General features: G+C 39.9%; 2 protein-coding genes across 3 annotated transcripts in view; one reads left to right on the top strand and one right to left on the bottom strand.

The window, feature by feature from the left end:
• The window catches only part of LOC133633662 (choline transporter-like protein 1), a 33,604-nt gene extending 16,863 nt beyond the window's left edge, over nucleotides 1-16,741 (top strand). For both annotated transcript variants that reach the window (XM_062026256.1, XM_062026257.1), the window contains exons 9-16: nucleotides 4,015-4,201; nucleotides 6,463-6,631; nucleotides 10,017-10,173; nucleotides 10,241-10,324; nucleotides 10,389-10,526; nucleotides 10,587-10,823; nucleotides 13,786-13,860; nucleotides 13,925-16,741. In XM_062026256.1, coding sequence (XP_061882240.1) covers nucleotides 4,015-4,201; nucleotides 6,463-6,631; nucleotides 10,017-10,173; nucleotides 10,241-10,324; nucleotides 10,389-10,526; nucleotides 10,587-10,823; nucleotides 13,786-13,860; nucleotides 13,925-13,933 — 1,056 coding nt within the window. In that variant the 3' untranslated portion in view covers nucleotides 13,934-16,741. The remainder of the gene's footprint in view (nucleotides 1-4,014; nucleotides 4,202-6,462; nucleotides 6,632-10,016; nucleotides 10,174-10,240; nucleotides 10,325-10,388; nucleotides 10,527-10,586; nucleotides 10,824-13,785; nucleotides 13,861-13,924) is intronic.
• Nucleotides 16,742-24,269: 7,528 nt separating this feature from the next.
• spock3 (SPARC (osteonectin), cwcv and kazal like domains proteoglycan 3) overlaps nucleotides 24,270-27,399 on the bottom strand; it is a 53,717-nt gene continuing 50,587 nt past the window's right edge. The window contains exon 11 of the mRNA XM_062026255.1: nucleotides 24,270-25,332. Within this exon, the coding sequence (XP_061882239.1) occupies nucleotides 25,187-25,332 (146 nt within the window). The 3' untranslated portion in view covers nucleotides 24,270-25,186. The remainder of the gene's footprint in view (nucleotides 25,333-27,399) is intronic.

The raw sequence follows: 27,399 nt of genomic DNA, 5'->3' as shown, positions 1-27,399 counted from the left end.
GCCGCACCTGACTATAAGCCGCACCAGCTAAATTTAGGGGAAAATACAGATTGATCCATATATAAGCCGCACCCGACTATAAGCCGCAGGGTTTTGATGTGTAATTACCGTAGTATATAGGGGTTCCTGCTACCACGGAGGGGATTGTCGGGACAGAGATGACTGTTTGGGAACGCAAAGCGTCCCATTTATTAACAATAAATCTTTCAATCATTCAATCAAACTTTCACATCTTTGACATGGCGAACAGCATTCATGCAGAGTACAAATAATACAACGGTGCAAAGTAATACAAAGTGCTCGCCTGTACGTTATCAAAATAACCAGCCTACTGGTATATGAAAAGTCAGTCTTTAATCATTGTGTCATCGTCTTCCTCCTGCGTACTAAAACAACCGAAATCCTCTTCGTCGGTGTCGGAGAAGAACAGGCCGTAAATAAGCCGCACCCTTGTATAAGCCGCAGGGACCAGAACGAGGGGAAAAAGTAGCGGCTTATAGTCCGGAAATTACGGTATATACAGCCCGGAACCCCGGACAAAAAAATTTTTCATAGTAGTTTTGAAGAATTCATCTGAATGTGCATGAACTATTTCTGTTCAAAATTGTTAGAAATGTTAAATGTTTAAATATTAACTGTCAGTTTACTGTACTGTGCCAACTGTACTACTATATGAGTACCTATTTTCTATTGTTTCATTGGAAATAAAACAGCAAAGTCCATTTGGCTGTCATCTGTTTTAATTATGAGACACAATTGTGTCAAAGTCATGATTTTTTATTTCATGCGTAAAATGAGAAATTACATTACTTTGAAAAAGCAGTTTTATACTTGTGAGTGTTGATGACACAGCTTTGCAACACTTGATATTCTAGTTTCCAGCATGTTTTACTCAATATAGCTCATCAAATCTCAGCAACAAGCTGTAATATCTTACTGAGATCATTTAGGAGCAAAACCCTTCAAACAAGTAAAACACTCTAACATCAAATCTGCTTAGTGAGAAGAATGATCTTATCAGACAGAAAATAAGCAAATATCACCTTATTTGAGATATTTCATCTTACTTAGATTTCACTTTTTGCAGTGTAGCAGTGTTTCATACATCACATGATAATGATTTGACAGCATTAGTAAAAAACTCAGTTTCATTTGTTGCAGATTTTATATTGGATCTCATTACCATCTGCTTTCAGTTTCTTCCCTGCAGATTAGAAATCGACCCAACCGATAATAGTTGCCGATAATTGGCATTTAGACGTGTATCGGTATGGGGCTTTTTTACTACGATACTACTACAATATAACTGAATCAGCAGATACAATATATATACACATACAGTATGTAGCAGTATGTAGTATTTAAAGAAAACAATAATTTGTGAAGTAAATAGTAGGCTTGTCCCAATATCAATGTTTTGGTACCGGTAACAAAATGTATTTCGATACCTTTCCATACTTTTCAACCACAAATAAATGTCATTATTGGCTTTATTTCAACATAAAATCTTATGATACATTAAACATATGTTTCTTATTTCAATTGAAGAACAATGTAGTCCTTAAATAAAATAGTGACCAAACTAGACAACTTGTCCTTTAGTAGTAAGTAAACAAACAAAGACTCCTAATTAGTCTATGCAGTAACATATTGTGTCATTTATACACCTATTATTTTGTACACATTATGAGGGACAAACTGTAAAAATTGATTATTAATGTACTTGTTCATTTACTGTTAATATCTGCTTATTTTCTCTTTTAACATGTTCTACCTACACTTCTGTTCAAATGTAATAATCACTTATTCTTCTCTTCTTTGATACTTGACATTAGTTTTGGATGATACCACACATTTGGGTATTGATCCAATACCAAGTGGTTAAAAGGTCATACATTGGTCATAATTAAAGTTCTCTTGTGTCCAGGGACATATTTACTGACTTTATAAACAATAAACCTAGACGAAAGATTTTGTGACTGTAAAAAATATCAATATAATCATTGTAGTATCAACTATGTACGGCTCTTGTACTTGGTCTACAAGAGCCGTACTTGGTGTAAGCTCATTAAAGGAGCACCGCCAGTTTCATGTCCGTGATTTAATCAAATAACAACGCGGTGGATGGACATGAAGACAACAGAAAATATATCTCTGCCAAAAATCTAAACTTTGTGTGAATATCTTGAAAAATAAGAGTTTATTATACAAGTAAAGAGCAGGCAGCAGCTCACACATTCTCGTACTTTTTGCAACATCCAGGAAGAAATTATATCAGCCATCTTGAAGTGAAGTAAAGTGAATTATATTTATATAGCACCTTTTTCTAGTGACTTAAAGCGCTTTCCATAGTGAAAGCCAATATCTAAGTTACATTTTTAAACCAATGTGGGTTGCACTAGGAGCAGGTGGGTCAAGTGTCTTTCCCAAGGACACAACAGCTGTGACTAGGTTGGCAGATGCGGGGATTGAACCTGGAACCCTCAAGTTGCTGGCACGGCTACTTTACGAACCGAGTTATACCGCCCCACGGAAAATTGTCTCAACTATAATCTACGTGATGGAGCCCAGAATTGTTTTTATACAAATGTTGGCAATATTTCAGGGTTCCTCACAAGCAATTAATTAAATCCATAAACTGTTGTAAAATTGTATAAAATTGAGTAGATGGCTAGTTATTGTGATGTAGAGAAATGCCATATATTTTTTTTACCAATTTCCAAGAGATTTTGAAATGCAAATGACGATGCTCATCAGACACACGTAATTAAGGTGTTTGTGAAATCTCCTGATGTTTTTTGTTGATAAATTAACCACAACATTAGCGCCGCATAATTCAATATTTTGTCGCTACTGGTCCAACGTTTCTTAAAAAAATGTTTGAAAAAACTACTTAAAGCCTTATCCAGCTGTTTACTGATGTATACTATTCATGTTTAAATACATTTTACTGCAAATGAATATCAGAATCAGAATCAGAAATACTTTATTAATCTCCGAGGGGAAATTACAATTTTCAGCACAATCCCGTTCAAGATCAGACAAACATTACGGGGAGACAGAACAGGATCGCTGTCGGGTCTGCCAACTTCTGGCGCCCCTTACAAAAAAGGTGAGATACAGGTAAACAATCGGGGGGGGGGGGGGGGAGAAAAAAAAAAAATATATATACCGTAATTTCCGGACTATAAGACGCACCGGACTATAAGCCGCACCTGACTATAAGCCGCACCAGCTAAATTTAGGGGAAAATACAGATCGCTCCATATATAAGCCGCACCCGACTATAAGCCGCAGGGTTCTGATGTATAATTAGCGTAGTATATAGGGGTTCCTGCTACCACGGAGGGGATTGTCGGGACAGAGATGACTGTTTGGGAACGCAAAGCGTCCCATTTATTAACAATAAATCTTTCAATCATTCAATCAAACTTTCACATCTTTGACATGGCGAACAGCATTCGTGCAGAGTACAAATAATACAATGCTGCAAAGTAATACAAAGTGCTCGCCTGTACGTTATCAAAATAACCAGCCTACCCGTATATGAAAAGTCAGTCTTTAATCATTGTGTCATCGTCTTCCTCCTGTGTACTAAAACCACCGAAATCCTCTTCGTCGGTGTCGGAGAAGAACAGGCCGTAAATAAGCCGCACCTTTGTATAAGCCGCAGGGACCAGAACGAGGGGAAAAAGTAGCGGCTTATAGTCCGGAAATTACGGTATATATCGGCTTCATATATCGGTCATACGTAGGCCTCCTTGACTACTGATGATTGGTATCGGTATCGGCCCTGAAAAAACGATATCGGTCTATTTTTACTAAGAACTGCAGATGGAAATGAGCTATTTAGCTATAATCTGGTACAGAACATATCTGTCTTTGAGCGTAATGTTTCTGTGCATTGTCCCTTCAAATAAAGACTCAACTAAAACTACAACTGACTGCTGATGTTTTGAGTGATGTGCGACTTTGTAGTCCTGCTTGTGTAACACACCCTGACCCTTCCTTCAGGTGGTTCTCCTGCTCGTCATGGTCATCATGAGGAAGCGTGTGGCGCTGACAATTTCGCTGTTCCATGTTGCCGGAAAAGTCTTCATCCATATCCCTCTGCTGGTCCTGCAGCCTTTTTGGACCTTCCTCTGCCTCATCCTCTTCTGGGTCTACTGGCTGGCTGTGCTCCTGCTCCTCGGCATGTCAGGTGGAATTGCACCTTCCACTCACAAGTTGAACACTCCGTATAAAAAGTGCGTGCTGCGGTTGTGGCAGCTTGACAATTTGACAGTGGTCAGGTTTCTCTCGTTGCATTTTGTGCGGATTTTCGTGGCGTGACTTCACACCCACATCCGGAATCTTGTGGCAGTCCCGTGGTGTACAGTAGGAGGGTGCAGTCAAAGAACCTTCTCTCTTCTCATCTCCCACATCTCTAATCTGCAGTTAGTTCTTATTCTCAACTTGAAAGCATTCATGAATTTATAATAACAATTGTATAGCTTCATTGTACATGGCATAGTACATTAGATGCACATGTGCAGTCTAGTAAGAGACAACACAAAGGCTGTATTGCAAATTCTGCTTGTACAAAATATTAACATATTTTTAAAAGTATTTTTCAATATATTAGCCGCACCGGACTTTAAGCCGCAGATATATACGTTGTGAAATGAGTTATTTACATAGAAATATTTTGTAAATGTTTATTTACATACCTTAATTGTTTCCAAATGGTGTCTGTGACACAGCAGGAAAACGGTTGATCAAACAAAACAGAAGTCATGGTCATGGACCCACAAGGTAGCTCTTCAATCAGCTAAACCGACTCAATAACTCCACTGTGACGTTTTGGGGAATTTACAAAACTGAAACAATAGAAAAAGAATGCCATTGCAAGTTAATAATACTAACACAGACACTCGGAAACTCGTGAGAGCATATTAGCCAATGCTAATGACACTAGCTTCATTAAATTACGATGGCATGTACAAATATGCATGAAAACACTCCTGCAAACATCACAAATGGGGCGGTTTAGTAGGTAAGAATTGTTTTAGTTATATTGTAATACTTACAAAACGTTGCTTGGGGTGATGAATGAAGAATCCATACGAGTAGAAACACTATCAAATCAAATCAAATCAACTTTATTTATAAAGCACATTTAAAATTTACCACAGGGGTAGCCAAAGTGCTGTACAATGGGGAGGTTAAAAATAATACGAGAACCGAGCAAACACAACACAACACAAACAGAACACGATAAAAAATAAATAAATAAAATATAAAAACATAAAAACAGGTTGACAGCAGGTGTATTATGGGGCGCCATTGCAGGATGTGTATCACTCAGTGTTAAAAGCCATGGAATAAAAGTATGTTTTTAAGAGTGATTTAAAAACAGGAAGAGAGGAGGCTTGTCTAACACTCAGAGGTAGGTCGTTCCAGAGCTTGGGAGCAGCAGCGGCGAAAGCTCTGTCACCTCTAAGCTTCAGCCTTGTGTCCGGGACCGTCAGTAGCAGCTGATCGGCTGATCTTAGGGATCGGGTGGGGCAGTAAGGCTGAAGGAGGTCGGAGAGATATGTTGGCGCGAGGTTGTTTAGACATTTAAAAACAAATAAAAGGAGTTTAAAATTGATTCTGTAACGCACAGGGAGCCAGTGAAGGGACGCTAATATAGGGGTGATGTGCTCACGTCTGCGGGTCTGTGTTAGCAGACGAGCAGCAGAGTTGTGCACGAGCTGCAGGCCTGGCTAATGCCTACATACAGGGCATTGCAGTAGTCTAAACGAGTCGAGATAAAGGCGTGGATTAATTTCTCGAGATCATGTCCTGATAGAAGCGCTTTCACTTTCGCTATTTGGCGTAATTGATAAAAGCTTTTTTGTACGACGCTGCTGATTTGTTTTTCGAATTTAAAATCTGAGTCGAACTTTACCCCCAGGTTTGTGACACTATGGACGAATAGAAGACTGAACGGCACTTGTACTTCCGGTTGAAAGCTCTGGTCTAAACAGAAGAGCAATGCGGCGCTGCAGTGAGCAAACTCGTCCATAAGATGGCACCACAGTGCAAAGAAAAACACAGCTATTCAGTGTATTTGCTTGTTTGTTTTTCTTACTTTTTGCATTATGGCTGTCTGCGAAGAAACATCTATAAATTAGCCGCACCGTTTTATAAGCCGCAGGGTTCAAAACACAGGAAAAAAGTAGCAGTTAATAGTCAGGAATTTATGGTAATGTTTATGATTGTTATAGTTTGCACTGTGAGTTATTGTGAGAGCCTGTACCATACATTTTGTTTAGCTCTTTTAGCTACACGATTACATGTCATGGCTTTGGGGACGCCATCAGTGTGTGAATGTGTGTATGAATGGGTGAATGTGGAAATAGCGGTGGAAAAGCGCTATACAAGTATAATCCTTTTACCAAATATCTGGTAGTTCATCTATTTGATTTCCCTCCACAGGAAGTGCGGTGAAGAACAACTCCACCAACTTGGTGGAATACCAGATAAGCGGACCTGCTCAGTACTTGGTGTGGTATCACGCTGTGGGGCTGATTTGGATCAGCGAGTTCATCTTTGCCTTCCAGCAGATGAGCATCGCTGGTGCTGTGGTCACCTACTACTTCACAAGGTTTTGATTGATTGACACTTTTATTAGCAGATTGCACAGTACAGTACATATTCCCTACAATTGACCACTCAATGGTAACACCCCAATAAGTTTTTCAACTTGTTTAAGTCGGGGTCCACGTCCGGTCAGGTCAACTATGGCGCTCTAGAAGTAGTGGAACTAGTAGTCCAGTCAAAAGTCCAGTGGCCAACGAGTCGTAGTTCAACTAAACTATTTCTGGAATGACTTGCTCAGTAATCAAATTGATACACCTTGAAGCGAATGGATGAACATCTAAATGATTATAGATTTGTAATTATGAAGTCTTTTTGCTGTTTTGTACAGTGCTACCTCAATCTACGAGCACATTGCGTTCCACGACCGAGCTTGTAACTCGGAATACAGTGTAACCTCCATTTTCGAACTTGATTGGTTCTTGAACTGGGTTTGTAAATTGAAAAGTTTGTATAGTGAAGCACATTTTTCCATAAGAAACAATGTAAATGTGAATAATGGGTCCTAGCCTCGACTGTAGTCCGTATTTTAGTGAAGGTTCGTACACTATGAACACAATATAAAATGGTATACAGTACTGTAAAGCCAAAACAACAACGAGCTGCTGTCCAACACGCGCAAACACACAGAAGTCCTTTTGGTGCCCTCACAAACGATCAGAAATGACAAAAATCCTTAGCTTTACTAAACCATAATACTACAATAATAAAGATTAAGATTAAAGATTAAAGTACCAATGATTGTCACACACACACTAGATGTGGTGAAATGTGTCCTCTGCATTTGTCCCATCCCCTTGGGGAGCAGTGGGCAGCAGCGGCGCCGCGCCCGGGAATCATTTTTGGTGATTTAACCCCCAACTCCAACCCTTTTTTGCTGAGTTCCAAGCAGGGAGGTTATGGGTCCCATTTTTATAGTCTTTGGTATGACTCGGCTGGGATTTGAACTCCAACCTACCCATCTCAGGGCGGACACTCTAACCACTAAAGATATAAAAAAGTAAAATCCAAAGGAGGAGCTGAGGAGAAAAGAGGGATCGAGAATATTTCATCACAACACTCGGTTTCAAATTCTATTTGAGACGACCAAATGTTTGGTGCACAAATAATAGGCTGTATATAATGTGTGAATATATATTTTGATTCCGAAGAAATAGCGATTGTTGAAAGACCGTAATTGACGCTGTGGTGTATTTGCTTACATGCGAGTTGAAAAAAACAAACCTCCTGTAGATCCACGTTGATGTCTGAGTCTCCTCGACTTAACAGCCATTAAACCAGTAGAACCCTCCCAAATATATTACATTCATACTTTATATTACTTGTATTTACTTTCACCTAAAAAACACACATTTTAAGGTGTTGCGACTTTTATTTTATTTTGTAGTAGTAGCAACTTCCTTTGCTTTCACTTGATCAAAGTGTGCATGCAAGTGACGTCGGGGCCACATTGGGCACTTTTGCACTGGAGTCTGATAAAAATCACATTTTACTTCAAGTATAAACAGTCAGCTGGAAAAAAATCAGGCGTCAAAAAATCCAATTTGGGCCACTTGCAGTGTAAACACAGTCCTAGTGCACTGTGCAGCAAGTTACTTAGAGAGCCTAGTGCACTGTGCAGCAGGTGACTTACAGAGCCTAGTGCACTGTGCAGCAGGTGACTTAGTGAGCCTAGTGCACTGTGCAGCTAAGTTGCTTAGAGAGCCTAGTGCACTGTGCAGCAGGTGACTTAGTGAGCATAGTGCACTGTGCAGCAGGTGACTTAGAGAGCCTAGTGCACTGTGCAGCAAGTTACTTAGAGAGCCTAGTGCACTGTGCAGCAAGTTACTTAGAGAGCCTAGTGCACTGTGCAGCAGGTGACTTAGAGAGCCTAGTGCACTGTGCAGCAGGTGACTTAGAGAGCCTAGTGCACTGTGCAGCTAAGTTGCTTAGAGAGCCTAGTGCACTGTGCAGCAAGTTGCTTAGAGAGCCTAGTGCACTGTGCAGCAGGTGACTTAGAGGGCTCCGCCTCCACAAAAATGCTGCACCCTGCTTTTTGCCTGCAGGCGGGACACAAAGTAAATGAAGTGTTCTTACACAGAGACATGGTTTGCACACGAAGCCATAAGTGGATCGATCGAAAAGTTAGTAAATCAAAAAGTGTGCAATTAGAGGGGTTCGTACATCAAGGTTCCACCGTCCCACTTATTGTTATTAATTGAAATCAATTACATTTGTGCTTGACTCCCCAGAACAGGACAACGATGACTTAACATTTATAATCTGCAATTAACTTTTACCAGCTCACAGGCTCAGTGTGTCAATATAGCAGGATAAGCTAGTTAGCTCTCTGTGATCACGGCGCCGCTAAAAGTAGTCCCTCGGCGTTAGCGCTCAGAGTAACAATATCACTAATACTTGGTCAATATTCAGGTCACGACATGTAAATGGAGTATTGTTGGCAGTTTTTAGATGTTTTTTTAGATGACTCTTATTAGCTACAGTGTTACCCACATCTTACTTGTGCATATTTCAAATTAGAATGCATTAAAAAAAAGAAAACCATACGTGTTCTTGTCTTACATCAGGATTGTGACTGATAAGCAAAAGTCCAAACAAGTGCAGTTCCCCTTTAAGTCGACTCATTTCAACTCAGAAATGATTAAGGGGGCATCATTTTATTTCATTACTTTTATTGTGAAATGGTTACCTTCTTGGGCAGCACGGTGGCAGAGGGGTTAGTGCGTCTGCCTCACAATACGAAGGTCGTGGGTTCGATCCTGCGCTCGGGATCCTTCTGTGTGGAGTTTGCATGTTCTCCCTGTGACTGCGTGGGTTCTACTCTGGCTTCCTCCCACCTCCAAAGACATGCACCTGGGGATAGGCCCCTCCCACCTCCAAAGACATGCACCTGGGGATAGGCCCCTCCCACCTCCAAAGACATGCACCTGGGGATAGGCCCCTCCCACCTCCAAAGACATGCACCTGGGGATAGGTTAATTGGCAACACTAAATGGTCCCTTGTGTGTGAATGTTGTCTCTGTGTTGGCCCTGTGATGAGGTGGTGACTTGTCCAGGGTGTACCCCGCCTTCCACCCGATTGTAGCTGAGGTAGGCTCCAGCACCCCCCGCGACCCCGAAGGTAATAAGCGGTAGAAAATGGATGGATGGTTACCTTCTTATTAACTGTTAAGAACCCTAATGAACATGTTATAGTTTTAATTAGCCTTTATAACACATTGGTTCACTTCTTTTTACCCTTACATGATCGTTGAATTTGAACACCAATGAAATTAGTTTTGAAGTGCAAAGTTGTATAAATATGTTCCTCAATGTTGTTATGTTTCATAGACACAAAATGCCAAAGTATTTTTTTATTATCCCCAATGAAGATTTTTGCCGTACACTTGCAGGGATAAGTCCCGCTTGCCGGCCACTCCCATCCTGTCCGCCATGCTTCGAACCCTGCGCTACCACCTGGGCACTCTGGCCAAAGGCTCCTTCATCATCACGCTGGTCAAGATCCCTCGTATCATCCTGATGTACATTCACAGCAAACTGAAAGGAAAAGTGAGCAGTCCAATCCTTGTTTTTCAAGAAATAAGTGTGGGTGATGATGGTGGTTTCCTGCCCTCAGGAGAACGCGTGTGCTCGCTGCATGATCAAATGCTGCGTGTGCTGCTTGTGGTGTCTGGAGAAGTGTCTGGCCTACTTGAACCAAGTAAGTGGACTGCACTTCCTGACCAAACAAAGGCAGGTTTCAGGACTGCTGCATGTTCCATTAGAACGCCTACACGGCCACGGCCATCAACAGCACCAACTTCTGCACCTCGGCACGCGACGCCTTCACCATCCTGGTGGAGAATGCTCTGCGAGTGGCGGCTCTCAACACCGTGGGCGACTTTGTTCTCTTTTTGGCCAAGGTACCTCCCCCAGCTATCCTTTGTGCTTGTTTGGTACACCAACCTGGCCTTTTGTGACAGGTGCTCATCGTGGCCTGTTCGGCCTTTGCCGGCGTGCTGGCGCTCAACTACCAGAGGGAGTACACGGTGTGGGTGCTTCCTCTCCTCATCATCTGCCTCTTCGCCTACATGGTGGCCCACTGCTTCCTCTCTGTCTTCGAAAACGTGGTGGACGTCCTCTTCCTGTGCTTCGCCGTCGACTCCAAGTACAACAATGGCAGTCCTGGACGGGAATACTTCATGGACAAGTCTTTAATGGTACCTGTTCTCACATTTTCCATATGAGATGTGCCGTTTATGGTCACAGGGAAGTAGGGATGATGTTTGATAAGAAATTATCGAGTTGGAGCCCATTATCGAATCCTCTTAACAAACCGATTCCTTATCGATTCTCTTATCGAGTCCAGATAGGTTGTTGTATATGGAAAAAAACACAATATTTGGTTTAACAAAAGCTCACTTTTATTTTATAAGAAAAAAATAAAATAAAATAAATAAATAAATATTGACTGTTACCCCCCCTAAAAAAATATATATATATATATATATTGACTGTTGTCACCCAAAGTATATTAAGTGGGATTTTTCAGAAAAACAAATATATACAGTAACACAAAAACAACCTGTCTCTGTGATCACTATAGGTGTATAAATAATAATATAGTGTTAAATAAAATCAGTCCCTTGGGCACAAAACTGAAAATAATACAGCTCTCCAAAAAGTGCACTTCTGCTGCTATTGGAACATACTAACTACACACACAGGCAGACAGCTAACAAACACTCCAAGACGTCTAATAAAGTTCCAAAGCAGATTAATCCATTTAGGCTCTTTATTGTTGTTGATCTTGCTTTGTCTTTTCCTATCTTTACTTTTGTCTTGCACTGGACTGTTATTTTAAATGTTTTTAAACTGAAATACACACAATGACAAATGTATAAGCTATGTGATTCAATGAACATACTGAAATGTAATACACAATAAGTAAATATTAGCTTCACACCAATGTACAGTACTATCATCAAACAAATACTTCTGAGTGTTGAAACTATTTCGATGGTGGAAATACACGACTGGCAGCCATTTTAAGTCCTCAAAACATCCATTGAAACAGTGCACAAAAATCGTTTTTCAATAAACATCTTAGTATCAAACTTAACCACTTTCCACCTTAATATTGAGTTACATAAACAAGTTAAACAGTTTACTTACAGACTTATCTTTTCCAAGGCTTGTAAGAGCTAACGCAACTTGTCTACTTCTCAATTGTCTCATGAACTGGACTACCATCGTCAACCCGGATGTGCCCAAACTAATGACGCGTAGTATTTTCATATCGCCACAAGGTGTCAGTAGGAGTCTACAATCAAATGGGCATAACATTGCCCATTTGGGATTTGTTCCCAGGGATTCGAATAAAGAACCAACTCTTTTTCTTTACTATAGTGGCCTCAATAACGGGAACCGGTTCTCAAAAAGGGATTCGAGTTCATGGAATCGGTTCTTTTCTTATCGAACAACCGGGAGAATCGGTTTCGAACATCATCCCTACAGGGAAGCTGACTTTACACATGCAAACTTGGGGTGTTCAAACTTTTTCAACTGAGGGACGCTCACTAAAAAAATCCGAGCATGATATTTTTCCATTTTAAAAGCAATACAATACAGTTGTGCTCATAAGTTGACATCTCCTTGGAGAATTTATGATTTCTTGGCCATTCTTCAGAGAATATGAATGATAACACAAAAGCCTTTTTTCCACTTATGGTTAATTATTGGGTGAAGCTCTTTATTGGCAAACAACTGTGTTTACGCTTCTTAAATCTAAGTGACAAAATAAAGTACCCAAATGACCCTGATCAAAAGTTGACATACCCTAGTTAATATTGCCCCTTTAACATCAATGACAGCTTGAAGTCTTCCGTGGTCGTTGTGGAAGAGGTTCTTTATTTTCTCAGTGTAACCTCGATTTTCGAACTTGATTGGTTCTTGAATTGGGTTTGTAAATGGAAAGGTTTGTATAGTGAAGCACATTTCTCCATAAGAAACAATGTAAATGTGAATAATGGGTCCTAGCCTCAACTGTAGTCCATATTTTGGTAAAGGTTTGTACACTATGAACACAATTTAAAGTGATATTCAGTACTGTAAAGCCAAAACAACAACAAGCTGCTGTCCAACACGCGCAAACACACAGAAGTCCTTTTGGTGCCCTCACAAACGATCAGAAATTACAAAAAACCTTAGCTTTACTAAACCATAATACTACAATAATAAAGATATAAAAAAGTAAAATCCAAAAGAGGAGCAGAGGCAGACAAAGGAGGGATGGAAGTGGGCGAGAGGTAGCTCGTCTCCTCTGCGGTGAATAAGTCTGCACTGGCGTATTTTTCCAGAAAAATCTGGTCTCATCACAATTAATACTTGCCTTAGTACGAAGCCTGCTTTGTCAATTCTTCCATATTTGTGAGCGCCATTATTGTACTCCTCGCAAATAGTCTTTTTCCGATGGCAAAGCTGCCCATTCTTAGCCTCCAGTTGATGCATGAACTGCACCTTTCAGATCTCAATGATGTTGAGGTCAGGAGATTGAGATGGCCACTCCAGAACCTTCACTTAGTTCTGCTGTAGCCAACGACAGGTGGACTCGGCCTTGTGTTTTGGATCATTGTCATGTCCAAAAACCTCCCATGTGCAAAAGTTCCTCCAGTATTTTCTGCGTTCGTCTTACCATCAATTTGGGCCAAGGTGCCTTTGTAGCTCAAACATCAGTGATCCACCACCGTGTCTCACAGTATGAATGGTGTTCCTTTCCTCATCGGCCTAGTTGACTTCTCTACAAAATGTAGTGTTTATGCTTGTGGCCTAAAAGTTCAGTTTTGCTTTCATGGCTCCAAATGACTTTGTTCCAGAAGTTTTGAGGCTCGTCTCTGCTGTTTGCTGTAATGTAAGCAGGATACTTTGTGACATTTCTTCTGGCGACACGACCATGCAGCCCATTTTTCTTCAAGTGCCTCCTTATTGTGCATCTGAAATAGCCACACCACTTTTTTTTTTACAGAGTCCTGTACTTCAGCTGAAGTTATTTGTAGATTTTTCTTTGCTTCTTGAAATATTTTCCCGCCAGTGGTTTGGTTTCAACACAATCCCTCATTTTCCACTTCTTAATCAGCGTTTGCACACTGCTGATTGGCCTTGTCCCTGTATTTGTCTTCTCAGGAGTTTGTTGAGAACAGCAAGAAAAGCTCTCGCCACAAAGCGGAGGATGGCAGCGGGCGAGAGATGAAGCCTATGGTGAGTTCAAAGATGTCCGTGCGTCACAATGTTGCTGAATAAATGTACGTTTGCTCCCCTGCAGGCTCAGTGAAAGGGGCCGTTACAGACGGGGCTGCCTAGAGGGCGCTCACGGTCCAACAACGTTGTGTAAGCCCAGTCCAAGGAACACTCCCACCAATGAGTTTGTTGTCAGCTATAACCATTTAGCTAACTATTCACTCACCTTGGCTATCATTGACGTAACATGACTGCTAATTGTTGCTCAATAGTGAGAGACAACCACTCATAATATTATTGTGAGAGACAAGCATCAACGCCACTCATATTATTTGTCCTATTTTGCTTCAATTTCATTTGCAATTCTAAGAAATACTGACTTTTTTATGTTATATATCTTTTTTGAAACCACTAATTGTAACATATGCTTGTTGCAATTCAAATTTGCATTTGGGGAACTTTTTATTTATTTTGCCTGTCGTTCACAATCATTATGAGAGACAAGAAGACATAATGTTTTGTCTCGTGGCTAGCAATGCAGCTAGCAATGTTAGCAATCAATTCTACCTCTGAATCACTTTAAAATGCATTCAATAACCGTCAACAATACTTCATTTATGTTGTGTAACATGTATAATAACAAACTGTAGCAACGTTGTTATTGTGAGAGCGAACACGGGGGAACTCTTTTTGCTAGCTGTAAAAGCTAACTACGGAAAGAGATAAGCTATCTTCTAGATGAGCACAAAACACACGTGTGTTTGTAACACACAACACAATGAGATAGGACACTAATATGTACTGAGTGAAAAACATCAACAATCATATTACAGTATCTGTCAAGTATTATTTCATCTTTTGTTTCTATCATGGTCAATATTAAAGTCACACACTCCATGGACAGTTGTGCGTTTAGCCCATGTTTTTTCCAAGGTTTTATTTGGGTAAGCACTCCGTGCTTACCCAACTATGTTGAAATAGCTTTGTTTCAATTTACACAATTACAGCACCAAAGTGACTTCACCTCAGTCTCTGGGCTTCCATCTTCTCCGACATTTCACTCTTCCTTCATACTTCATCCTCTGTATATTCAGCTTCAAAAAGATAAGGTCGTGTATCCGTGGACAGTTGTGCGTTTGGTCCATGTTTTTTCCCGTGTTATTTGGGTAAGCACTCCATTTATGTTCAAATAGCTTCGTTTCAATTTCCACAATTACAGCGCCAAAGTGACTTTCACCTCACTCTCTGGGCTTCCGTCTGCTCCGACGTCTCACTCTTCCTTCATGCTGGCTTCTAGAAGCAGTAGTTCATCCTCCGTATATTCATCATATTACAGTATCTGTCAAGTATTATTTCATCTTTTGTTTGTACACAGCTAGCCAGACAGTGTGTGTACTGTAGTTGTAATAACACACATGACGTGTATCATGATCCATATTAAAGTGACACACTCCGTGGACAGTTGTGCGTTTGGTCCAGGTTTTTTCCCGTGTTATTTGGGTAAGCACTCCATTTATGTTGAAATGGCTTCGTTTCAATTTCCACAATTACAGCTCCAAAGTGACTTTCACCTCACTCTCTGGGCTTCCGTCTTCTCCGACGTCTCACTCTTCTTTCATGCTGGCTTCTAGAAGCAGTAGTTCATCCTCTGTATATTCAGCTTCAAAAAGATAAGGTTGTGTATCCTCATTTGTCCAAAAATTGCAGTCTTCGTTGTCCGTTACCAAGTCTGCCATGATTGCAACACACTTGCATTTTTTTGTTCAGAAGAAGTGGTAAGTGCACTTCTATGGAAACAGTTAATATTGTCATGAAGATGTCTGTTACTACATATATTATATATATTTGCAACAAAAGAGGTGTGTTCTTGTCTCATAATGATTGTGAACAAAAGGCAACATTATAAACAAAGTGCATGACATAGAGCAGCATTAAGTGATGTTAAAAAAGGCCCAAAAAGAGCGAAAACCGATTGGAAGTGTTTTGTTTTTGTCTGCCACTCATGTTTGTGGTTGTGTTACATCATTGTTTACACTCTAAATAGATATTTGATTCTATTTGAAAGGGGACCTATGTTGATTGTTCCTCTTTGTGACTTGTTAAACAATGTCAAAGTGTCCATTTCTAAGGTTGCTGCATTTGTCCGTGAGCTTTGAAAGGCCGGCGTTATTGCAGTCTGCTCACAAGGAGGCGGAGCTTCTTATTTTGGACAAACAGTAAAGCTCTCAGCCAGATGGGGGAGGAGCTGAAACACAAGGAAAGGTAGGATGAAGCATGTTCATCTCATGGTGACACTGCAACATGCAGTGTTAACTTATCCAGACTTAAATGTAACATGCAGTGTTAACTTATCCAGACTTAAATGTAACATGCAGTGTTAACTTATCCAGACTTAAATGTAACATGCAGTGTTAACTTATCCAGACTTAAACGTAACATGCAGTGTTAACTTATCCAGACTTAAACGTAACATGCAGTGTTAACTTATCCAGACTTAAACGTGACATGCAGTGTTAACTTATCCAGACTTAAATGTAACATGCAGTGTTAACTTATCCAGACTTAAATGTAACATGCAGTGTTAACTTATCCAGACTTAAATGTAACATGCAGTGTGCAGGTGTTAACTATCCAGTTTTAAATGGTGATACCTTGCAGGGGGCGGGGCCTACTTTCATTTGGGAAGGCCTCCACAAACATAGACAGGAAGTAGTTATGAATGTGACACCTAATGGATACATATTATCTTGACCACCAGGACATGTAGATGAAAATCACCATAGGGCCCCTTCTAATATTAACCAGGGACGAAACATGGTTGAACATGTTTGCTTGTATTTCTAGGACGCTTGGCAGTAACCCTTGTCTAGAGTTCTTTTTTCTATTTCAAATAAAAGCCAAAAACACCATGTGATGTGTAATGTGTACAAAAGGTCTACAGCACACAAACAAACAAAGGACAACATGAAATGTCGGGAGGAATTGTGCTGAAATGCTGAAATGCGTAAGCCGAACTTCAATGCTAACAGCTCGAATGCGTCAAGTTCCACATCATACGACTATGAAGCATCTGCATGTAAAATTAGCTAAAAAGAAAATCAGGAAGTTAGCGTGCTCATGTTAGCATGCTAACAGTTAGCATGTGTCAAGTACCAAGTTAGGATTCTGAAGTGTTCGGCTGCAAGATTGGCTAAAAAAAATGTTAGCATGCTAACAGTTAGCATGTGTCAAGTACCAAATTATATGATTAAGAGGTGTTCAGCTGTAAAATTGGCTAAAAAAGTTAGCATGCTAATGTGAGCATGTTAATGTTTGCATGTTAGCAGTTAGCATGTGTCAAGTAAGAAGTTATATGAAGCATGCTAACAGTTAGCATGTGTCAAGTAAGAAGTTATATACAAACCCCGTTTCCATATGAGTTGGGAAATGGTGTTAGATGTAAATATAAATGGAATACAATGATTGGCAAATCCTTTTCAAGCCATATTCAGTTGAATATGCTACAAAGACAACATATTTGATGTTCAAACTCATAAACTTTTTTTTTTGCAAATAATAATGAACTTATAATTTCATGGCTGCAACACGTGCCAAAGTAGTTGTGAAAGGGCATGTTCACCACTGTGTTACATGGCCTTTCCTTTTAACAACACTCAGTAAAGGTTTGGGAACTGAGGAAACTAATTGTTGAAGCTTTGAAAGTGGAATTCTTTCCCATTCTTGTTTTATGTAGAGCTTCAGTTGTTCAACAGTCCGGGGTCTCCGCTGTCCTATTTTACGCTTCATAATGCGCCACACATTTTCCATGGGAGACAGGTCTGGACTGCAGGCGGGCCAGGAAAGTACCCGCACTCTTTTTTTTACGAAGCCACGCTGTTGTAACACGTGCTGAATGTGGTTTGGCATTGTCTTGCTGAAATAAGCAGGGGCGTCCATGAAAAAGACGGCGCTTAGATGGCAGCATATGTTGTTCCAAAAGCTGTATGTACCTTTCAGCATTAATGGTGCCTTCACAGATGTGTAAGTTACCCATGTCTTGGCCACTAATACACCCCCATACCATCACAGACACTCGGGCTGCGCCCCGGGCTGATGTAACAGTTGGTTGGGGGGGCGCATAATAAATGAAAATAACATAACATAACAGATGCTGCCTTTTGAACTTTGCGTCGATAACAGTCTGGATGGTTCGCTTCTCCTTTGGTCCGGATGACACGATGTCGAATATTTCCAAAAACAATTTGAAATGTGGACTCGTCAGACCACAGAACACTTTTCCACTTTGTATCAGGCCATCTTAGATGATCTCGGGCCCAGAGAAGCCGGCGGAGTTTCTGGGTGTTGTTGATAAATGGCTTTGGCTTTGCATAGTAGAGCTTTAACTTGCACTTACAGATGTAGCGACCAACTGTAGTTACTGACAGTGGTTTTCTGAAGTGTTCCTGAGCCCATGTGGTGATATCCTTTAGAGATTGATGTCGCTTTTTGATACAGTGCCGTCTGAGGGATGGAAGGTCACGCTCATTCAATGTTGGTTTCTGGCCATGCTGCTTACCTGCAGTGATTTCTCCAGATTCTGTCAACCTTTTGATGATATTATGGACTGTAGATGTTAAAATCCCTAAATTTCTTGCAATTGCACTTTGAGAAACGTTGTTCTTAAACTGTTTGACTATTTGCTCAAATGATTTGCAAATCATTGTATTCCGTTTATATTTACATCTAACACAATTTCCCAGCTCATATGGAAACGGGGTTTGTAAATCTGAGGTGTTTGGCTGCAAAATTGGCTAAAAAAAGTTAGCATGCTAATGTTATTAATGCTAACTGAGGCTGAGCCACGATACTGAACAACACAGTCTGATTGTTTAGGTTTATTCTAGTCACCAATATTACTGTAATATTGCTAGTTTTAGTTAAGTTTGCCATTTTTATGCTTGAAAATGCTTAGTTTAGGGCAAAATTGCATAATTATTATTATTTTTCTCTAGCAATAACACAACCACTAAAGTATGGAAGTGGTGTTCTTATTGTTGGGCAAATATTGATGAAGCTAAAATGTCTTTAATCTACAAAAGCATCTTAAATTATTTATGTGCGTCCTTGCTGGAAAAAGTTAGGACTCCCCTGGTGTCACTATGCATGAACAGCAGGGGGCAGCAGAGACTTGCATACTAAATAGTCCAGTTGAAAACAAACCTGGGTCTTCATGCTTTCAAGTGGTTGGTTCAAATCTCTCACCATCTTTGTGTCCTCACCTCCATTGTTACTTCAACTAATAACTGAAATGTGTGTTCATGTGTTGAGACTTTATAGCAGACCTGGACATTCTACGGCCCGCGGCCCACATCCGGCCCTTTGTGGGTCCCTGTCCGGCCCGCGTGAGCCCAATCATAAATTACAAAATAAATTTAAAAAACATCTATGTCGTGCGTGCAATACAACTGTGCTGCTTTTATTTTGAAAAGTGTTAATTATGGGCGTATGTCCGTGTGTAACCTGTGAGTGAAGGTGCACAGCAACAAGTGATGAGACGCTAAAAAGAGAAAAGTTGATGAGGAATGGCGTGTTTTCAACGAGACATGGACTGCCAAGCATTTCTTTACATAAATGAAAGGTAAAGCCATGTGCTTAATTTGTGGTACACAGCTTGGTGTGTTTAAAGAATATCATTTGAATCGCCACTACATGACCAAGCACCAGGAAAAATACCGGCATCTGTCTGATGAAGCGCGCACAAGGGAGGCTGATGCGTTGATGGTAAAACTGCAAACCCAACAAGGACTTTTTGCCAAATTTCACACCCCCAGAGATGCAGCCGTCAGGACAAGTTTCGTCATCTCTCACAAAATCGCCAGAAAAAGTAAGGCGTTTTCTGACGGAGAGTTTATTAAGGAGTGCTTATTGGACTCTGTTGCGCTGATATGCCCAAAGAAGAGGGGCGCATTTGAGAACGTGTCACTCTCCCGACGCACTGTAACGAGGCGGGTTGAGACCATCGCTGGAAACTTGGAGAAGAACAGAACGGCCGACTTTGACTGTTTTTCGCTGGCTTTGGATGAGAGCTGCGATGTACGTGACACCGCCCAGCTGCTCATCTTCTTACGTGGGATAACTGCAGACTTTCAAATCACGGAGGAGCTGGCAGCCATTAAAGAGACAACCACAGGTAATGACTTGTTCACATAGGTAAATGCGTGTTTGGACATGTTAGGACTGAAATGGGACAAGCTGGCAGGTGTGACAACAGATGGTTGTCCAAATCTGACGGGGGAAAATGTTGGACTTTTAAAGAGGATGCAGGATAAAGTGACAGAAATTGAAATTTTTGCATTGTATTATACATCAGGAAGTGTTGTGTAAGACAGTGTTAAAAATAAAACCATCAAAAGCAATCTGCTTTTGTATAAAGTTAAGTTAGCTTAAATGAAATTATTATTATTATTTATCTTACGGTATATCAAAAATAATTTGAGCAAAATTTAATTGAAATATTGTCGGTGTGGCCCTCCAGCAGTGCTCGGGTTGCTCATGCGGCTCCCGGTAAAAATGAATTGCCCACCCCTGGTCTAGAACTAAAACCTGAGTTGACTTGGAAGTTCACTGCCATCCATGACATTTCTACAATGCAGTTCAAAAGTAGATCTATTGTCTTACTGTACTCGAATGTATAATAGACTGTATTTATGTTATTCACATGTGAATAATGCTGTATAATAGACTGTATTTATGTTATTCACATGTGAATAATGCTGTATAATAGACTGTATTTATGTTATTCACAAGGGAATAATGCTGTATAATAGACTGTATTTATATTATTCACATGTGAATAATGCTGTATAATAGACTATTTATATTATTCACATGTGAATAATGCTGTATAATAGACTGTCTTTATATTATTCACATGTGAATAATGCTGTATAATCAACTGTATTTATATTATTCACATGTGAATAATGCTGTATAATAGACTGTATTTATATTATTCACATGTGAATAATGCTGTATAATCAACTGTATTTATATTATTCACATGTGAATAATGCTGTATAATCAACTGTATTTATGTTATTCACATGTGAATAATGCTGTATAATAGACTGTATTTATATTATTCACATGTGAATAATGCTGTATAATCAACTGTATTTATGTTATTCACATGTGAATAATGCTGTATAATAGACTGTATTTATATTATTCACATGTGAATAATGCTGTATAATCAACTGTATTTATGTTATTCACATGTGAATAATGCTGTATAATAGACTGTATTTATATTATTCACATGTAAAAAATACCTAAGTGTTTATAGTCTATTGTGAGTGAACTGTGATGCTGAATTTCCCCCAGGGATCAATAAAGTACTTTCTATTGTTACCCAGGACCACAGTGAGCGTACATTTCATGAGCTCCTCCCAACTCTACCACCGCCATCATGGCTTCTCACGCAGGTGAAGGTTAGTGACATCACACAGGTGGTCAATGTAGCTTTTTATTTCAGCAAGTCCGAAAGAAACACAAACCTAGACCTCAAAGCTGAAGGGCTACAGAGTCTCAGGTCATCAGTTGGCTTTTTTTTTAATGGGCCACTTTTATTCAAAGTGTTGGGGGAAACATGAGAAAGTATTGATTGACATAAAGTGTTCAACGTGATCCAAACTTCTCACAAAAACAATCTCTTAGCGGCCATGAAGTCGACGTGTTCCTCACAGGAACACTTTATTTTCAAATATTTGCACAACTCCCACTTTGTTTTCTAAAGCCTTCCGGGCCACCGTAGTTCAGAGCACAAGTTTATTCTAGATAGTCCATTTCTTACAATGAGCACTCCTCCATGTTGCTGCGCCTCAAACTGACCCCAGGTCTGCGTAGAACTGATCCATGATCAGTTTCCACACCGCAGCTCAGAAAACTTGGGGCGAGGCGCAGCACCTTGAGCAAAATAAAGAAAAACCTTTCTTGTTTACCCCGATCCTCTAACTTCAATTACCGCAAATGTCCCGGACTATAAGCCGCTACTTTTTCCCCTACACTTTGAAACATGCGGATTAGAAAACGGTGCGGCTAATTTGTCATCTTTTTGTGTGGAAAATAGTTAAAAACGAAACGAAAGAAGCAAATCCACCGACAAGGTGTGGTATTTTTTGGGCTACCTTTTGGACCAGTTGGCTTACTGCAGGTGCTGCAGTGTCCTTCCATTTCCTGCTTTGAACCAAAAGTGCTTTTTGCCCCGACTCGTATGGATTCTTCATTCATCACTCCTAGTTTTACAATATAACTAAAACAATTCTTACTTACTAAACCGTATCGTGTGTGATGTCTGTAGGAGTGTTTTCATGCATATTTGTACCTGCTATCGTCACGTAAACCAGCTAGCAAATATGCTAACACGTTTACGAGTGCCTGTGTTAGTATTATTGACTTACAATGACATTCTTTTTCTATTGTTTCAGTTTTGTAAAATCACCAAAACGTCAGCGTGGAGTTATTGAGTCTGTTTAGCTGATTGGCGAGCTAGCTTGCGCAGCTAGTGGCTCCATGACCATGACTTTTGTTTTGTTTAATCAGCCGTTTTACTGCCGTGTTACAGACACTGTTTGGAAACAATTAAGGTTTGTAAATAATTTAAAAAAATACTTTCAGTGTAAATAAGTCATTTAAGAAAGTATATATCTGCGGCTTATAGTCCGGTGCATCTAATATATGGAAACTTTTTTTTCTTCTGAAATGTAATGGGTGTGGTTTATATAGTGCGCTCTATAGTCGAGACTATCGGGTATGTGAAAGGCAAAATGAATGAATTTGATATTCTCTCACACTGCGCCGCTCTCTGAAACGTAACTAACTCTAAGCTAATTACGATGCTTAGGAATCCCACTTAAATGCAACCCTAAGAACGTACTTCCGGGTAAAGCTTGTCTAAAAGCTGTTTTGTTATTTACTGGCTATGAAACAGCTGGACATGCTGCTCCATCTAAGCTGTTAGATAACTGCTGGGCTTCCCACGTCTTGGAGCCATCCCACAGTACGGGAAAGACGGGAAGAAAAGCTCTGCTGCAGTAGAGGGCATCAATCAATCAATACCAGACATCAATCAATCAATACCAGACATCAATTAAGTTATTAGGGGAGCTTTTGGAATTGGCATTTTTGAAAAAGTTGTGCAGTGTTTTTATTTGTAATCCCATTTTCTGTATTAAGATAGGGTTAGGGTTAGTAACCCTAACCTTAACCCTAACCCTGAGATAGTATTTACCCCTCTAATGTATTTAGATACAATATAGTATTTACCCCTCTAATGTATATAGATATGAGATCGTATTTACCCCACTAATGTATTTAGATACAAGATAGTATTTACCCCCCTAATGTATTTAGATAGGAGATAGTATTCACCCCTCTAATGTATTTAGATACAAGATAGTATTTACCCCCCTAATGTATTTAGATAGGAGATAGTATTTATCTGAGTATTTAGTGGCAGCTGCTAATTGACAGAGTGCATCTCACTACATAGAAATATCATGTAAAAGGTACATTTGTCAGGTTAAAACACAAATATTTTGAACACGATTAATCACACTTGGATTTTTGAATAATCACAATTAATTAGGGTCGGTCGGCAAAAATTGATTCACATCCGAATGACAATCACTTTTTCATCCTGATTGATTCGTAATTTTCAAAAATCGCTAAAAAAAAATAAAAATTTCAGAACCGATTCTCAATTCAAACCGATTCTCGCTATGTAGTATTTGGTATCATTATTATCAGCAAACTTTTTCATAACAGGTGACAGGATAGAAAAGCTCTTTTTAGTTTCATGGAGATGGCCTAAACATGTATGTATATATATATATATATATATATATATATATATATATATATATATATATATATATATATATATATATATATATATATATATACAAAACCAGTTTTCTTTGAAGTAATACATACATTTATCAGAGCTGTTTGTCTGTTTCATGGAGGAATGTAGTTAGTCATAGAACTGCCACACAATGCTAATACAAAAGTTTTCATTTTGAATTGGCAATCGATTCTGAATCGAATCATTACCCCTAAGAATCCAATCATGTGGTGGCAAAAATGTACAGCTCTAATACAAATATAAATACGTATATGTGTGTGTGTATATGTATATATATGTATATGTGTATGTATGTGTGTATATATATATATGTCTTAATTAGATTATCCAAAAAAAATAGTGCTCGATACCGTGGTAGAGCGTAATATGTGTGGGAAAAAATCACAAGACTATTTAATCTCTACAGGCCTGTTTCATGAGGGTTTCCTCAATCATCAGGAGATGATGAATCTCCTGATGATTGAGGAAACCCTCATGAAACAGGCCTGTAGAGATGAAATAGTCTTGTGATTTTTTCCCACACACACATATATATATATATATATATATATATATATATATATATCTTTTGAAAATGGTAAGTGCACCCTAATAAGAAGATCCAGGATGAGGGTAAATCAGTCTGAACAATTGATCCAGGATGAATGAGATGATTAGTGATTAATGATACATGTTAGCGTGGACATCTTCTAACATCCTCACTGTTGTGGTCCAAGATTCTTTATACAGTTTGTTCAATGGTCTTAACCTACTTTTGCAGCAAATAGAAATGTAGTGAGATACATCTGCACTAATATATTCATTCATTAGAACAATGTTTGGTCTTTAAAATGTCCCCAAGTCAGTAATGTTGTCACTAGGAAAAGGCACACCTTCACCTTCACCTTCCTCTTCCTCTTCCTCTCCTTCCTGTGCAAACTCATCTCTCCACTCCTCCCAGACACAAAGCTAACTAAACAATGGAATGTTCCTACGCTGGCTGGGTATTTATCTACTGTGACGTCACCTCTCTCCTTTTCTTGTGTTGCCCCTTTATCTACTGTGACGTCACCTCTCCTTTTCTTGTGTTGCCCCTTTATCTACTGTGACGTCACCTCTCCTTTGCTAGTGTTGCCCCTTTATCTACTGTGACGTCACCTCTCCTTTGCTAGTGTTGCATCTTTAGCTTCGTGTGTTACAGTTGTGTCACCTTTTGTTGTGTTGCACCTTTATCTACTGTGACGTCACCTCTCCTTTTCTTGTGTTGCACCTTAATCTTCTTGTGTTACAGTTGACATGAAGAGGATGTTATCTTATCTACGTCTAGACGGGGGAGTGGAGGAGGCGGGTCATGTGACCACATCCACACTGATGATTTAGTCCGTGGACAGTTAGGACCGTGGACAAGCTGGCCTACACACTTTGACCAAGCTTTTCTTGGAAAAAACAAAAAACAAAATAAAATTACAAGACGTATTCGTCGTCGTCGTCATCCTCGTCGTCCTCGCCGTCCTCGCCGTCCTGCTCGCTGAGTACCAGCGAATCTTCATCGTCCTCCGCCATCGTCCAGTCGCCGCTGCCGGGATCCCCCGAAGACTCCAGGGGTGCGCCTGACAAACACAGTCGGCATGGTGACGGGTGAAAACCGGGCTTGCAAAACTCCCGCGCAAATCTGCATTTTTAAACATTTCCATTTGTTTGACGGAATATCAATAAAAATACGATCCGGACGCTGGCCTCGTTCCTCTTGCCTAAATTTCACCTTTTTTGTAAGGGCCGCCGGTAGTTGGCAGACTTGTCAGCGATCCTGTTCTGTCTCCCTGTAATGTTTGATCCTGTTCTGTCTCCCTGTAATGTTTGATCCTGTTCTGTCTCCCTGTAATGTTTGATCCTGTTCTGTCTCCCTGTAATGTTTGATCCTGTTCTGTCTCCCTGTAATGTTTGATCCTGTTCTGTCTCCCTGTAATGTTTGTCTGATCTTGAATGGGATTGTGCTGAAAATGTTAATTTCCCCTCTGGGATTATTAAAGTATTTCTGATTCTGATTCTGACGAGCAGACGATCAGAAGCAGCGGAACAAGCTCGCTAGCTAGCTAACATCGAGCTAGCTTTCTTGTTGCTGCTAACCATATTTGGACGATTACAATCCCAACCAGTTGTAGTTCCAGGTCAGGACTATTCAACTAAACTACGTTTCCAGAAAGCTAAGGACTTCACTAATTGTCTTATTTTGGAGAACAAGCGTCCTCTACGGTGGACATTTGATTGTGGTCTATTCATTGTCTCACTTATAGGAGCCGTCTGCGGATTTTAGGCACCTTCTGCAACAAAAAGTAGCCAAAGATCATCTCTGGTTAACACTCTCGATGTGAGTTTCTCCCAAGTTTTTGGAACTGAACTCCTGGGCCACAAGTTGAAAAGCCCAAAAGGGAGAGGACCTAAGATGGGACCTTGAGGAACACCACCAGTTGAACAGAAGTTGAACAAATGACTACTGACTGTATCTGAAGTCAACAACACCCGAGTTACATACAGTCGTGGTCATAAGTTGACATACCCTGGGAGAATGTATGATTTCTTGGTCATTCTTCAGAGAATATGAATGATAACACAATAACCTTTCTTCCACTTAAGCTTAATGGTTGGGTGAAGCTATTTATTTTTAAATCAAAATGACAAAAGAAAGTACCCAAATGACCCTGATCAAAAGTTGACATACCCCAGTGACTTTGACCTGATAACATGCACACAAGTTGACACAAAGAGGTTTGAATGACTAATTAAGGTTCCAATCCTCACCTGTGCCATGTTTGTTTGTAATGAATGTGTGTGTATGAAAGGTCAGTGACTTCCTGACACACCATTGCATCTTTCATCCAGTGCTGCACACATGCTTCTGGATTCTGAGTCATGGGGAAGGCAAAATAATTGTCAAAGGATCTGCAAGAAAATGTCATTGAAGTGCATAAAACAGGAAAGGGGTATAAAAAGATATCCAAGGAATTGAGAATGCCAATCAGCAGTGTTCAAACGCTGATGAAGAAGTGGAAAATGAGGGATTCAGGTAGACCAGCAAAGATGTCAGCCACAACTGCCAGGAAGATTGTTGGAGATGCAAAGAAAAATCCACAAATAACTTCGGTTGAAATACAGGACTCTCTGAAAAATTGTGGTGTGGCTGTTTCAAGATGCACAATAAGAAGGCACTTGAAGAAAAATGGGCTGCATGGTCGAGTCGCCAGAAGAAAGCCATCACTCCAAATGACTTTGTTCCAGAAGTTTTGAGGCTTGTCTCTGTGCTGTTTGGCGTAATGTAAGCGGGATGCTTTGTGACATTTGCGCAGAAATGGCTTTCTTCTGGCGACTTGACCATGCAGCCCATTTTTCTTCTAGTGCCTCCTTATTGTGCATCTTGAAACAGCCACACCACCATTTTTCAGAGAGTCCTAGCTAGTTAAAATGTCAATGCAAGGATCTGCCAATGTGTTCCATGGTCTAAGTTCCTCTACACAAGGGGTCCCCAAACTTTTTGACTCGGGGGCCGCATTGGGTTAAAAAAAATGTGGCCGGGGGCCAGGCTGTATATATATATATATATATATATATATATACAGTGTGTGTATATATATATATATATATATATATATATATATATATATATATATACAGTGTGTGTA

This window comes from Entelurus aequoreus, linkage group LG18, assembly GCF_033978785.1.
Source record: "Entelurus aequoreus isolate RoL-2023_Sb linkage group LG18, RoL_Eaeq_v1.1, whole genome shotgun sequence".
Taxonomy (NCBI): domain Eukaryota; kingdom Metazoa; phylum Chordata; class Actinopteri; order Syngnathiformes; family Syngnathidae; genus Entelurus; species Entelurus aequoreus.
The sequence above is the reverse complement of the archived record's forward strand: the minus strand, read 5'-3'. Positions and strand labels throughout refer to the sequence as shown.